This window comes from Colias eurytheme, chromosome 1 (genome assembly GCF_061535395.1).
Source record: "Colias eurytheme isolate Ceu_HAF_F1 chromosome 1, ilColEury1 Martin Lab GWU primary, whole genome shotgun sequence".
Classification (NCBI taxonomy): domain Eukaryota; kingdom Metazoa; phylum Arthropoda; class Insecta; order Lepidoptera; family Pieridae; genus Colias; species Colias eurytheme.
This window is the reverse complement of record NC_142980.1, coordinates 6,446,583-6,460,561: the sequence shown is the minus strand read 5'-3', so window position 1 is coordinate 6,460,561 and position 13,979 is coordinate 6,446,583. Positions and strand designations below refer to the sequence as shown.

The 13,979-nt window shown below is 32.3% G+C and overlaps 1 protein-coding gene across 1 annotated transcript in view; it reads right to left on the bottom strand.

Moving 5' to 3' along the window:
- The window catches only part of Egfr (epidermal growth factor receptor), a 73,746-nt gene extending 60,403 nt beyond the window's left edge, over nucleotides 1-13,343 (bottom strand). The window contains exon 1 of the mRNA XM_090102269.1: nucleotides 13,142-13,343. Coding sequence (XP_089958395.1) covers nucleotides 13,142-13,208 — 67 coding nt within the window. The 5' untranslated portion in view covers nucleotides 13,209-13,343. The remainder of the gene's footprint in view (nucleotides 1-13,141) is intronic.
- Nucleotides 13,344-13,979: the final 636 nt, after the last annotated feature.

The following is a 13,979-nucleotide window of genomic DNA, read 5'->3' as shown; positions in this document are numbered from 1 at the left end:
CCTCAACGCTTCGCTTATGAGGCGTGCAATAACAAACACAAAAGTACCTTTACATTTTGATTTGATACAGATATTTTCAATCAACAAAAAAACAACGTATTCTATCCCTATAAGTTGAGTGAAATTTTCATTGAACGTACAAATAAAAAGCTTCCAATTACTTAAGAATATGCTTATTTATTCCTTATTCCTACACCGACCAATTTTCCTTTCAACAGTAGCAATAGCCATCGAGGCCAAACGTCACTGTGAATTAGAACTAGGTAACCAAGTAAATGTTCGTATTGAATAATATAAACATAAACATAAAACATAATTTTAATGCGCAAATTGGTTTTACAAAGGTAGGTAACTGCGCAACATAATATTACTAGCGAGTAACGCTGTTAAAAGTAACGTATTTGAGTGCTCAGTTTCATAGACAGCGAATCGCTAGCGGCCCCATTGTAATGTCACGCTCGCATGCCTTCCCGTGAGATGGCCTCACAGGCTTAACTATTTTTAAATTTATTTCATATTATTCTCTTCTAATAGAGCACCTTAACGTGTTAATTCAATACAATATATTATACCGCTATGAATAAAAGAACTATTAACAAATGACAGACGGTGTACTTCAAACTAGACTAAACGGTAACTATAGTTGTTCTCTCAACAAAAATTATGCTAATCTCTGTATCATGTGAATATTGTGTGACCTTTTGAGACTGCAATAATTATTCTTTAGATATAAACGTTTTACTCTTTATTAATCGTGGTGTTATTTGAGAGGTAGATAAGTGTTGTGTAGCTATTATATTATATCGATATGGTCTTTAAAACTATGTAGACATGTTTCATAAGTTTCAGACATACCACTATCAGTATCAATGTCGTATGCATTGATTTATTGATAAATTATAATTGATAGATGCATAGAATTACTCGCTCATTGAAGAGCTCGACATTGCATATTGTATGCATTGTGTAATGTGTAATTGTGTAAAGAGCAAGAGAAAATAATAATAAAGATGAACGTCAATATGATTTATGTTCATATTTTTATGAACTAAAAATCTCGTTTCAAATAACAACAAGAACACTGCCTCGAATTAATTTTCATTTATAAAACGTGAAGTTACCAGTTTTTTTTTTTAATTTTTTTTTTGTAAAAGTAACTTAGTAAAAATATTTTTGCCATGTACATTCGAGCCAATGAAAATGACAATATTTATGCAAATAGTAAATACTACAATGACTCTCAATTTTAAATTGAATGCGTCCATTTCATTGAACTGATTACATACGTTGAAAAGCAGAATCTATACTTTAAAACGCTGATAATGAAATATTGCATGACATCGCTAATGCCTTAGGCTAATGCTATTATATGCTAGAGCTGCCTCTGTAAAATGACAGTACAATTGGCGCGCATCGGGCGCACTGCGGGCGCACATCGGGCGCACTGCGGGCGCACATCGGGCGCGCATCGGGCGCGCATCGGGCGCACTGCCGGCGTGCATCGGGTGCGCTATTGGCATTTTGTATGAAATAACTTTGGAAAGGCGGCGCAACCGTGGCACAACCGTGGCGTGCCGTCTCGACGCCTTTCCAAAATTCGTTCATACAAAATGTATAAGAAGGACGTGGTGCAAAACAGATTCAAGAGGTGCGCTTATGGCACGCCCGCGCCCGCGCCGCTTGTGTTTGACCCGCGCCTTAAAATAAGCATTGTCATAAAGTGAATATCTGAAATAAATTGATAGATAGATAAATATAAAAATTATAAATTGTAAAATAATGTGAATGTAAACAACAGATTGAAAAATTAAGTATTACCACTAAATCCTATTTAATGTTAAATCAACTTAAAATGTACGACATAGTACATTTATTCAATCAAAAAAACGTCTCTTGCAAATAAACCGTCGCTCTTTATTCTTAGAACAATGTTCTTCAAGAAATAAATAAATCAATGGTCATTAATAAAAGCAATGTAATGGATACTATGAAATCTGGTGTCGTTACATGCACTATGTTCGTCAAACCGAGACGATATTGATACTATGACCGCTGCTAAGACATTTGACATACAATCCGAGATCCTATACACTGTGTTGAATAGATTTCGCAAAGTCCACTACTGTTATTCTAGCTGTTTACAGTTTAAGCACCTTAATTTTTAAGCTTTGCTGGATGTACTTTAACTTTTTTACAGTTTTATTTTTCGTTAACTAGTTACGATGGTTACAATGCTTGCTATGTGGCTGTTGAATTTCTAAAATCTGGGTTCAAACTGATTTTCAACGCAACCTTCCTCTGAAATAAACTAGCAAAATCTACTAATAATTATGTAAAATAATCTAATGTTTTAATTAAGATTTTGCAAGTAGTTATTTTAGCTATTGCAGTATTTGTAAAAACTAGCTGTATTAACGGATAAATATTAATATCACACGCGGGCTATGAATGTTTACGCTCTGGGGGATAGTAATTATAATAATGACTACACATGTTTATTACATTTGTTTGCATTAGTTTGCACACATTGTCATTGGGAATTCGAACAAATTAATACGTTTTTTTTTTCATTCTAACGCTAACTTTGGTTTAGCCCTGCCGCTTGTTTATATGATTAATATTATATGAAATAATATTATGTTCATCTGGTTTTCCTGTATGCCTTTAAAACTTATTATAAAATAGCAAACGCGACGACCTTAATGTTTATTCTGTTAATTATTGACCTCATTTCAATTGCGACAACACGCGAAACCTCTGTCGTTGGGTGCTCTTCAGATAAATAGGAAAAATTAAAATTTGTAACAAGATATTATCTGTAAAAAATATTAAATAATACATATTTTCAATTGCAGTTTGGTCTAGTTCTTTAGACAGTGTATCATACGATTTTTTACCGTAATAGAAGCTTAACCTAGACCGGGAGATACTGACACAAAATTTCGAGTCATTTGTAACAGGATGGCGGTTCTACAGGGTTCTTAGTACGCAATGACAAAAAGAAAAATGATGGTGTGAACGCTGGTACCGGCGGCTTAGCCGCGTGGGCGTTAGTCGAACTCGTCGGAAAATAGCGAAAGTCAAACGATTTGTAACAGTATGGCACTTATTTTTCCTGTAAGTTTGAGGATCAACGAATATAAATACAAAATTTCAAAGATCTAGGTGTTGGAAATCTTCACTTATATAAATTAATAATAAATTTATTTTTCAAGTATATCAGCACTTTTTCCCCCTACTAGAAGTATGGCAAATATAATAATGGTCACATTTTATCAAATACTCTCCAAAAAGCCAAATGCAATACTGGTACAAAAAGATAGGCGAAATAAAAAAATTTTGCAGATTTTCGGCGTTATGGCGACCATTTGGAATCGTCCGAAAAGTATGGCATGGCGATTTTCGTAAATGGCTGCACGACGATGGTTACCTGTGCAAAAGTTAGCTTGGTACAAATGGTTGAATAATTGTTTTTTTTAAATCAACACATTCGCGTCGGTATGGCGGGCTGTAAGTCATACCGGAAAAGTATTGCATGACACTACCGCCTACTTCTTTTTTATGGGCTATCGGTAAATTCTAAAATTTTTGTGTTACAAATCGTTTGACTTTCGCTATTTTTCCGACGAGTTTGACTAACGCCCACGCGACTAACCCACCGGTACCAGCGTTCATACCATCATTTTTCTTTTTGTCATTGCGTACTAAGACCCCAGTAGAACCGCCATCCTGTTACAAATGACTCGAAATTTTGTGTCAGTATCTCCCGGTCTAACCGTATTTAGTCGTGTGTTGAATTTATTATGTCAACCAAGATATTGCAAAATCTACATTTATTGCAAAAAAATTAAAAAGTACAATTTTGTTGTAAATAGTTGCTAGCTATACTCTCGACGCTTTTTAGAAGGGATAATTAGAAGTATTTTTAATAGGATTGATATAGGTTTGTTAGGAACTATCAATTCATGCAATATTGAGGCTCATGGGCTGAAAGTAGGAGACGTTCCACTCGGCTGCATTGAAGCGTCACGGGCTGACGAGCTCCCTTTTAACCCGCCTTCGGAAATCCTCGTTGATCTTCGCGTGCCTTCGGTCACACATCTCCTAATTCTTTAGGTGAGCGTGCGATGAGTCAACTAATTCACTAATAATATGGTATATGGTTGTAAGCCAACACTTAAGAACTAAATAACATAATACAATCGCTCTCAAATGTTTGGTTGTTGGAAATACATCTTGCGTGTTTATTGTTTCTTAAAGACCACAAATAAAGACAATTTGAGGTGTAACGTTTTTCAGAATTGCAGATGGTAAAGCCAAACCACACACACCTTTTTGATGGTTTTAAAAACCATTTTTGCAAAACATGCAGATTTTTTGCGCACTTTGCTCTTTCTTTGTAAAGTACGAAAATTGGTTACGTAAGGAGAAAATCTTTTCACAAATAATAAAATAATTTTGCCACAAACTCTATTATACACTCTATATGAAGGGAAAAAGTAGCTATATCCATTACCTTAAAAAATAAAAATCTTGTACATTGTAAAGCAACAACACACAGTAAACATTGTTCACAGGCCTTTTATGATTTGGAAGTAAAATGAGACCAAAATTAATACAGATAATAACTTAAAGCCGAGTTTTTTGAAGATTCCTTATTTTTGTTTTATTTTTTATTGCACAATTTTTTACATTTAATTTTTATACAATTTTCTTTTTAAAATATGTAGTAGGTATGCACCGTATTGTAACGACGATGAAGTTAGAAAATATAGTGTTATATTTTTAATTTTTTAAACCACTTTCTGTAGACTAATTTGGGACTCTACTTTACTAAACTTCTACTTCAGCTGCTCTACTGGCCTTAAATACTTTTTTATCGTTAATTATTCAATTGATTCAATTAAAGTGTAGTTGGCAAGGGCGCTTTTAACTGAAGCCATAATTATTTTTGCTGGGAACATTGAAACTGATACTGTTATTTAACTTGTTATCTACATATTAAGAATTCTTACAATAATCTTTATAAGGGAAATATATTTTTGTTACAAATTGCATAAATAGATTAAGCAAATCACAAAATCCGATGATTCAGTTTCCATGCGGTACAAAGATCATTTGTCTAGTAATGAATAATTGTTTATAAAAACATCGCACTATGAGATATATAATGAAAAACCGTAAAATGATTCCGATATAGTCATGTGTAATACAATCTACAATCTATGTATAGTGTGTGATAAGACCACAACTATACCTAGTTTAATTGATTACAGCCGGCATACGTAGCGATGCGCGAGTAAGCTCTATGGAATGTTTCTTGGACGAGATATTATGTAGTACCTACTCCTTTAATTTTCCTAATTACTCTGTAGAGGAATTCCTTTATTTAGGGAGACTATACGCGATAGATTCTGCACTGATTGTGGGGAAGTATGAAAAGTCATGGCTTTGAAACTACATACTACATTTTAATATTCCGCTGAGTAGGTAATATAAAAATGTTGAGTGTTGTATAAAATCTTATTCACTATTTAAACGAGCGATTATTAACCGATTGGTCAATCTAACTTATATTTTATAATGGTGTAAAATACAGAATAGAATCTCAACTAAGCATTAATTTGAAAATCAGAAAGTGGGTCCGATGTTTTTGGAGAGAAACGTCTTCTTTAGGCGCGTTGATAGTAAATTTTCAAGGTCACGTAATGGCAATACCGTCACGTCATGGAGTAAGGCGACGATTTTGGTATCTTTGAATCTTGCCAAATAAGTTTTACTATTGACACGTGTTCTCGGCACACACGCTCTTTTTTAGTTTTTATTTCAAGTAAATAGATAATATGTTTATTACATTATTAAATACGTATACAGGGTGTGCCACTGTTGGTATACTTACTAAGCTCAAAGGATGTTATAATTTTGCATACGCTGAGTACGTAAAAAATACTTATAAAATTCCAGACGCATTTTTTTTTCAAATACTCGTGAATTCTTAAAACTCTATGTGTACACCCATAACAAGCAACCCGCCCAACTTTGCCACCAGCACATGAGCTATAGTTTAAGATTATGTTTTCATAGACAAAACGCTCACATTAGAGAAGCGGTCTAAGCCGGTTGCGCGAAGCTAGAGAAGAAAACATGGATTTTCAGGAAAATTTTTTGACGTAATTTTCTTGTTTAAGTATTTTTTACGTGATCAGATACCAATAGTGGGACACCCTGTATAAAAAATATTACATAATATCGCTTGATAAAAAATAACAATAACATAACACACGATGCTATGACTTAATGTTTATTTGGTTACATTCGCTTTAATAAGGTTTGGTTAAAGTGCGTATCCTGTTATCATTGACTCGGTATTTGTTGTGGTTGTACATGCCTAGCGTCTTTTTAATTTATCATTTTTGTTATATTCTTACATGCGAGATATCTTTAGTATATTACTAATATGTAACATTAATTAATATTTAGATAATAATATAACTATAGGTAGTCGTTGAGAGGATGAGGAACATTATACGCGTAATAATATTTGTGTGTATATTCTACATAGCAAAAATAACATATTTATATAATATTTCCTTAAGTATCTATAAATATAACAATAATAATAATCAACTGGTGTCCCACAACACAGTAAAGTTCTCTAAAGGGCCTCTGCGTGTTGGATCCGTGTCCCCACGTAAGCCTTCTAAATGACCGGGTACCTTCCTTATGATGGTACCCGAGTATTATGGATGAGATACACATAATAATCATAAATATGAAGTTTCCAGTACTTCACAGTTAATCCATACTAATATTATAAATGCGAAAGTAACTCTGTCTGTCTGTCTGTTACTCAATCACGCCTAAACTTCTGAACCAATTTTCAACGAAATTTGGTATGGAGATATTTTGATACCCGAGAAAGGACATAGGATAGGTTTTATCCCGGAAATCCCACGGGAACGGGAACTATGCGGGTTTTTCTTTGACTGCGCGGGCGATGCCGCGGGTGGAAAGCTAGTAGTGAATAATTCACTGATATGAATGAGTACATTCATTGTACACACTTGGTTTGTTTACCTTTAAATGATTCATTAGTATGTATATGGTTATATATTTGATTTATTTACGTATTGTGATAAGGAACGTGGCGCCTTTATATTGTATGAATAATAAAATAATGTAATGTAGTTCACAATAATTTGAATTATTTTGTTAGGCAAGTTAATTTATGATTTGAATCAATTTTCCCAAAAACAATCTAGGGGTTTGAGATATTTTACTCGTGTTGTACTCCTACCAAGGCTTCAAACATAAAACTTTAGTAAAATCAAAGATTAAATTATTATCAGTGTCTCTACATTGTTTAATTTTTTTTCAGACAAATCTCAACAATTGTCTATGATCCAAAACGTATGATTAACATTGTCTTGAAAGTCTTACAATTTACAATCTATGTAAATAAACCTTCACACAACTATTCAAGAACGATTTATTCAATCTTACCTTGTTACTATGTATATAATATGAAGCGTTAATATTTCTCAACATTCAAATGGTTTTAATTAATTGTGAATATAATTGTTCACGGGCAACACAAGGCCATCAGAAACAGATTAAAAACTTTATACAAAGCAGACATTACTTAGAGCATAGTTACTGTAGAGGCTTAAGACTATACGTTAAAAACGTCATCTTTTTGTAACTTACATAGAGTGAGGTATTCGTAGAGTAAAAAAGAACGAATTAAAACAACCTTTGAAAGTAGGTTTGTTGATCTACTTATATACTCGTAAACATAATTTTGACATTGATTTATAACAGCCTTCCCGTCTCTTTCACTTTCAAGTTATTTGACCTAAGGTTGAAAGCAACTTAGTTATTTAGATTTTAGAGAATCATACCCAAGTATCGTTTATAAAAAAAACGAACTAAAGGGAAACAAACAAAAGTGAACATTCGCATCAACAAAATTCGCATTGCATGTACTATATGTCATGTTTTACATATTATTTAATGTTTTGACAAAATCGAATAAATTATTTTTATGTGAGAAATTTTATAAATCAGCGTGTTATGTAAGAAAATACTGAATGTCCATTTGACAATTACAGTATAATTTATATACCAGCAAAATAAGTATAATTCAGGTAAAAACAATCTTTTGCAACTACATAATATGTATATGAATTTACATTAATTGTATATTTTATTTATATATATAGCAATCAATTTATAATAAATATAGAGCAAACAGACCAAATAGTTGTTGTCAATTATAAGGAAATTTTTATTGTCCAGCGCTATATACATATTATTACCTAACTATATAATATGAAGATTTAAAACATATCTAAATATCCTTTTACTTAATATTAGTAAAAAATGTCTATACAAATTGAACTATTTCAATAAGTTATGTGAAGCCTAGATGTAGATACTAATTACATGAAATGCAACAACGTATAGTTTGTACAGTGCTGAATCAAGTAATTATTTTACAATTGTTCAGTGTTCTTTAATAAATATGACGTGTATTACTTGTACCATATAACTGTTGACTAGTGAAATCATCAAGAAGGGATTGAACACGAAAAGCTTTAACTTACAATATTTGTTAGACAAGAAAGAACCTTACGACTTTACAAAAGAATTCTATTTGCAATAAAATCACGTTTATAAATTAAACTTTTTGTATGGAATTGTAAAGTGCCAACAGCAAAAACACCAATCTTCAATACGTAGAGCTATGTTCTTTTATCGCAAAGAATTGCGCCGAAAGATGTGAAAACAAAGAAAATGTATTGGAATTTGCGCGGATTCGTTTGCTATTGTCGTTTGATAGTCATATATAAGTATGTTGTATATATGGAATGAGATAAAGTCGTGTACAAGATAGAAGAACTATGAAATAGTTTTACATTAAAAAAGTTATTTGATATTCAACGCGCGTCCAGCATTTTTCGTGTAAATTTTTGTTAGCATCAACGATAAGGACATACTGCGTGACAATTGCAAGTAATAATGAGAATATATATTATAAAGAATTGTCCCAAAATAACAACAGGATGTGTTATACTTGAAAAGAATAACTATATCCTGCAAGTGGTACAAACGGGTGGTGCATCCGTGCTAGGTTGGGAATCGACTTCGTACAAAAACTACGAATACTTATAAACGGGACACGAGGGATGTACATTAAGGGTGTCTTTTTTATGTAGCCTGTAGGTACTCGTGTTAGCTTCCGTTTTATTGTAATGCCGGAAGTAGGGTAAGTACCAAACAATTTTTGACATGTGGAAAGCATATTATAATGGGAAGTCATAGAGATTAGATTACGCTCTGTGTCTAGACGCTATCTGACTTGTTTAATGTATTTTGTTTCCAATTTGATTTTCGTCGATATTACCCGTGATCTTAAATTTGAGGGATTTTAATCTTATGATGTGCTTTCAAATACACGATACGTAGACTACCTAGTCTTATACCTATAAGCTAGACTTGTTTAAGTGCTGGTTTTTCTCGATTTCTCTTCCGTTCGACTAGCAATTAAGGCGGTCCTAAGCGCTCTGCCTCGCAGAGGCTGCATCTTATATCCCATCATGGAAGTGGCTTATAGCCTTATATTCTCATTTCTCACCATGGTTATGGCAAGTTTTCTATTTTGAGAAATTAACTGCAAAAATGTGTTGCAAAAGCATTAATGTTATTTAAAACGCTTTTAACCTTTATTATTAATACAATAAGTATTAATAATAAAGGTTAAAAGCGTTAATTAATAATTAATTAGCCATTCAAATAGTAAATCCAAAACTATAATACACTCAGAGTCTTTGATTTAATACAATTCTGAAGTTTGTGATATTAAAACAGGACGAATTGTGCTATTATTATTTGTAACAAGAAAACAAAACAATGTTTATTTATTAGTCGATGCGGTTTACCGCGACATGCAATAGAATTTATAAATAGTATTTAAATAATGCCTTCATTTTTAATGTTAGTAAATGGAGCTTATCAATAAAAGTGTTATAGGTTAAAAAAAAGTAGATTTGAAAATAATGTCTATTTCATTAAATTTTGTCTACCTGCCACATTTCTATTTGCCAACGTGTATTTTTTTAATATACCTAACAGTTTTAACTAAAAATAATTGATATGCTTACATTTAACAAACCAACTCGCTTGATAAAACAAATGCAGCACTTTTTCTGATTATTCTTGTTTGTTCGGATATTAGTACTTACATATTTTTATGTTAATGTTAGGTACTCAGCTTATTTTAATAATGCTATTTATATATTATTGCTTGGTTCTTTTCTGCAAAAAAATTTAAATGAAAATGTAAGCGCACGTGTAATTACGAAAATGCTTAGACACACGTATTTTTTATCATACATCGATACAACGTCATCAAAAATACTATAATGCCTAACTGGACGAATTCTTGGTTGAGTTAGATTATTAATCATAAATCCTAGAGGATTTCTGATTTGATTCCATTTATATTTTATCCAGTGGTGTAAATAATACGTACCTACTAATAAAAGTTTTCAGAGTTTTAGACATATTACATATTCAATATGGGCTCTACAATAATTTAAACTATCCTTTAGATTATAGAAAAATGGAATTTAAAGATTGTTTTATGATTTGATTACAAATTTATTTTGGTAAATAGTAAAAATTTTACGTAATAATGAAAATTTTTATAATTTTAGACATATTACATATTCAATATGGGCTCTACAACAATCTAAACTATCATTTATGTCATAGAAAAGTGGAATTTAAAGATTATGAATATGTTTTATGATTTGATTACCAATTTATTTTGGCCAATAGTATAAAATCTACGTACAAATGAAAATTTTCAGAGTTTTGGACATATAATTGTTCAATATGGGCTCTACCAATCTAAACTGTCCTTTATGTAATAGAAAAGTGGCATTTAAAGATTATGAATATTTATTTAATAAGACTTCTTCTAGAAGCCCTTTTTAACCGTCATAACATAGTTTTACCATTTACCAATAAAATATAATCAATCCCTGGCCGATTAGTTTCAATGTAAATGTAAATTTTCATTTTCAGGATGATAAATGGGTTTGTCCTTGCGAATGAGTTGTATTGTAATATCTAATAACAATCTAAGATTGATCTCGGTGAATTGTTACATTGCGATTATTCTTCATCATGTTACATACGAAATAAATAACAATAAAGTATAATAATAAATACAATGTTTGTTTCCAAAGACTAGACGTTATACGTTCTGAGTTTAAAACAGTATTTTACTTCTATATTGCACGTTCGAATAACGTTACAAAAAACAATGGTTGCCTTGTATTCGTTAGAGCTCCATCGCGTTATGAGTTTACTAATTAACAATAAAATAATTGGCTGGATTACGTGTCATTCGGTAACATAATTACAACTGCCACTGCCTTGAGTATACATTACAATAAGTTTTACAAAGTTTTCAGCTTTACTGGTATAATATTCTCGTTACATAGAGGAAAGTAACCAAATATGGAATACCATTTTGTTTTTGGGATATAAAAATAAAACTTTACATAAATTAAATCAGTTTATTGTTTTTACTGGTCAGGCATACATCTATAAGTAATAATTAACAGCCTTTAACGAAATATATCAGTAATCAAATTAAAATCTTACACAAAAAACAAAATCCCAAATGAGTAACCAAATATGGAATAGGTACCCATATATGGAATATAAGTATAAATCAACATAACAATAACAAAAATGTAATGAATATCTTTGAGATTAATTAAATGAATGTAACATACTGTGATAAATGAAAGAAGTTACGTAATAACTTGCAAAAGTCACAAATCCAGATCCATCTGGACCAGCACATCATAATGTGTTCAGAGCCCATACATCAAGCATTTAATTCAACTTTCTCCACTTTCATCCATGGAAAAAAGTCTTGAACAGAACCTCCTGACTCTGCTGATGCATATATGTTACATTCTGCATCTGCAGAGTCAGAAGGCACTTGGTCCATCAACTCATCATGTTCCACTACCTTCATCAAACTGGATAACGTCTAGTTCCTCAGAGTTTTCTTCTTCACTATCATCCTTATTTTTCTTCGATTGTTTGTTTCTCTTAATAAAGTTAATAACGTTGAAAGAAGAAATAGAAATATAATGATGAAATAAAGTTGTCCGAGGGACTTGGAAATCCTGTGCCGCTTTCAAATACCCCATTTTCTTTTCCCGGACGAATTTTATAGATTGTGCCGTTTTTTCTTCATCCCAGATTTTTTGTTAGGTTGATTTTGAACCGGACATTCTAAAAACAAACATTACATACAGTTTTTAAAAAAATAATAGCAAGTTTATAGTATTCCATAATTAGACACCGACGACTGTCCATATTTGGATTTTTATACTCGTTCAAACTCTTCTAAATATTTTTTCAATTCACAATATTTTATAGACAAAAGATCACAAAATGGTGAAATAAACATAATACCGATATACTTAATAGTATAACACTTATGTAAACAAACATAATAGCCGGTAAATACTCATTTATTACTTACCTTAAAAAATTTCTGCATGACAACAAAACAAAACACCCCTGCCACACGGAAACCGTTCACGCAACTAACTCGATGGTGTTAGTGCGATAATTAGTACACCAAATGAAACAGAAGATGGTCGAATGTTGCGATTCATACTTATAGTCTTAGAGAAATGAAGGAATTCCATATTAGGATACTATTCCATATTTGGTGACTTTCCTCTATTATTTAGCTTCTATACTGATAGATGCCTTATAATATGTAATTAGATAAAAGTAATACTTAAAAAACCGTCCTTTTTATATGAACTCTACATTTGTGCATTTAAAACTTATTCCAAATTTGATCAATTCACTGTAACACAATGAAAAACATCGGATAAAAGCATACTTTTTCAAAGAAAACCATGTTTCTCTTACAGACTAAAAAGCTTCAAAACTAAAATCCGTTAGCTGTAGAGGCTAGTAAGTTTAGCAGCTTGCTTTGTTCACGAGATAGAAAGTAAGGCTCCACAGCGGCATGTAAACAAAATAGGAATCGCGAGGCTTTTGAATCGTGGCGCGAAGGCACCTGAACATAGCTCACCTCTCTCCTGGATTTCGGCTTTGCAGCTGAGCGCCGCTAGCAGCACCAGAAAGGTCACTCTGTACATTGTCACGGAGGCGCACTTAGCAAGGGCACATGCTAGCACAGCGCACAGTTTTACAAACACCACATAAGTCCAAATCACTCGACACCGCAACACGCGTCAGTTTCGTTCGCAAGCGCAACTTGTGTGACGTTCAAACTCTATGGAGTCTCAGCGCGTACGCACAGCGTCGCTTTTTCAAAGATTATGATGATTTACAGATATGCCCATTTTTGGTGTTGACTTTTCGCAGATTTATCTGCTTTTCTCTTATATTATCTGGTTCACTTTTAAATATTTGATTGAAAACTTTAATTGTAGTTTTATTTATCAATAACAAATGTTTTGTTTACAAACAGGAGTTAAAAATAAAATATAGTCAGAGCTAATAAGTATTCAATTAAAATTAACACTTAAACTTCTAAATTGATTTGTCTTACTCAAAAAACAAAATTTGATTTACATTTTATGAGCGATTTCACAAAAAAATCTGCTCTACTAGAAATAGAAGAGCATTTCTTTTTTTTTATTTGTATAGAAATTCATACATGATACATAGATTTATTTTCTTATAACTTATACAGTATACACCATTTAATTTTAAACACTTGACGTGGATCACAAACACGTGAAACATGATTAGTACAACACATCTGCATTAGCTATAATCTATGACCGCACAGTAGCTTGAGGCTATATCGTAGCCGGCGTTCGCGCAGGTAAGCCTTCGGCGGCGATGGGCCGGCGCGGGGGCGAGAGAGGGGGGGCTGCACTTGCATCTCGGCCGGGATGAAA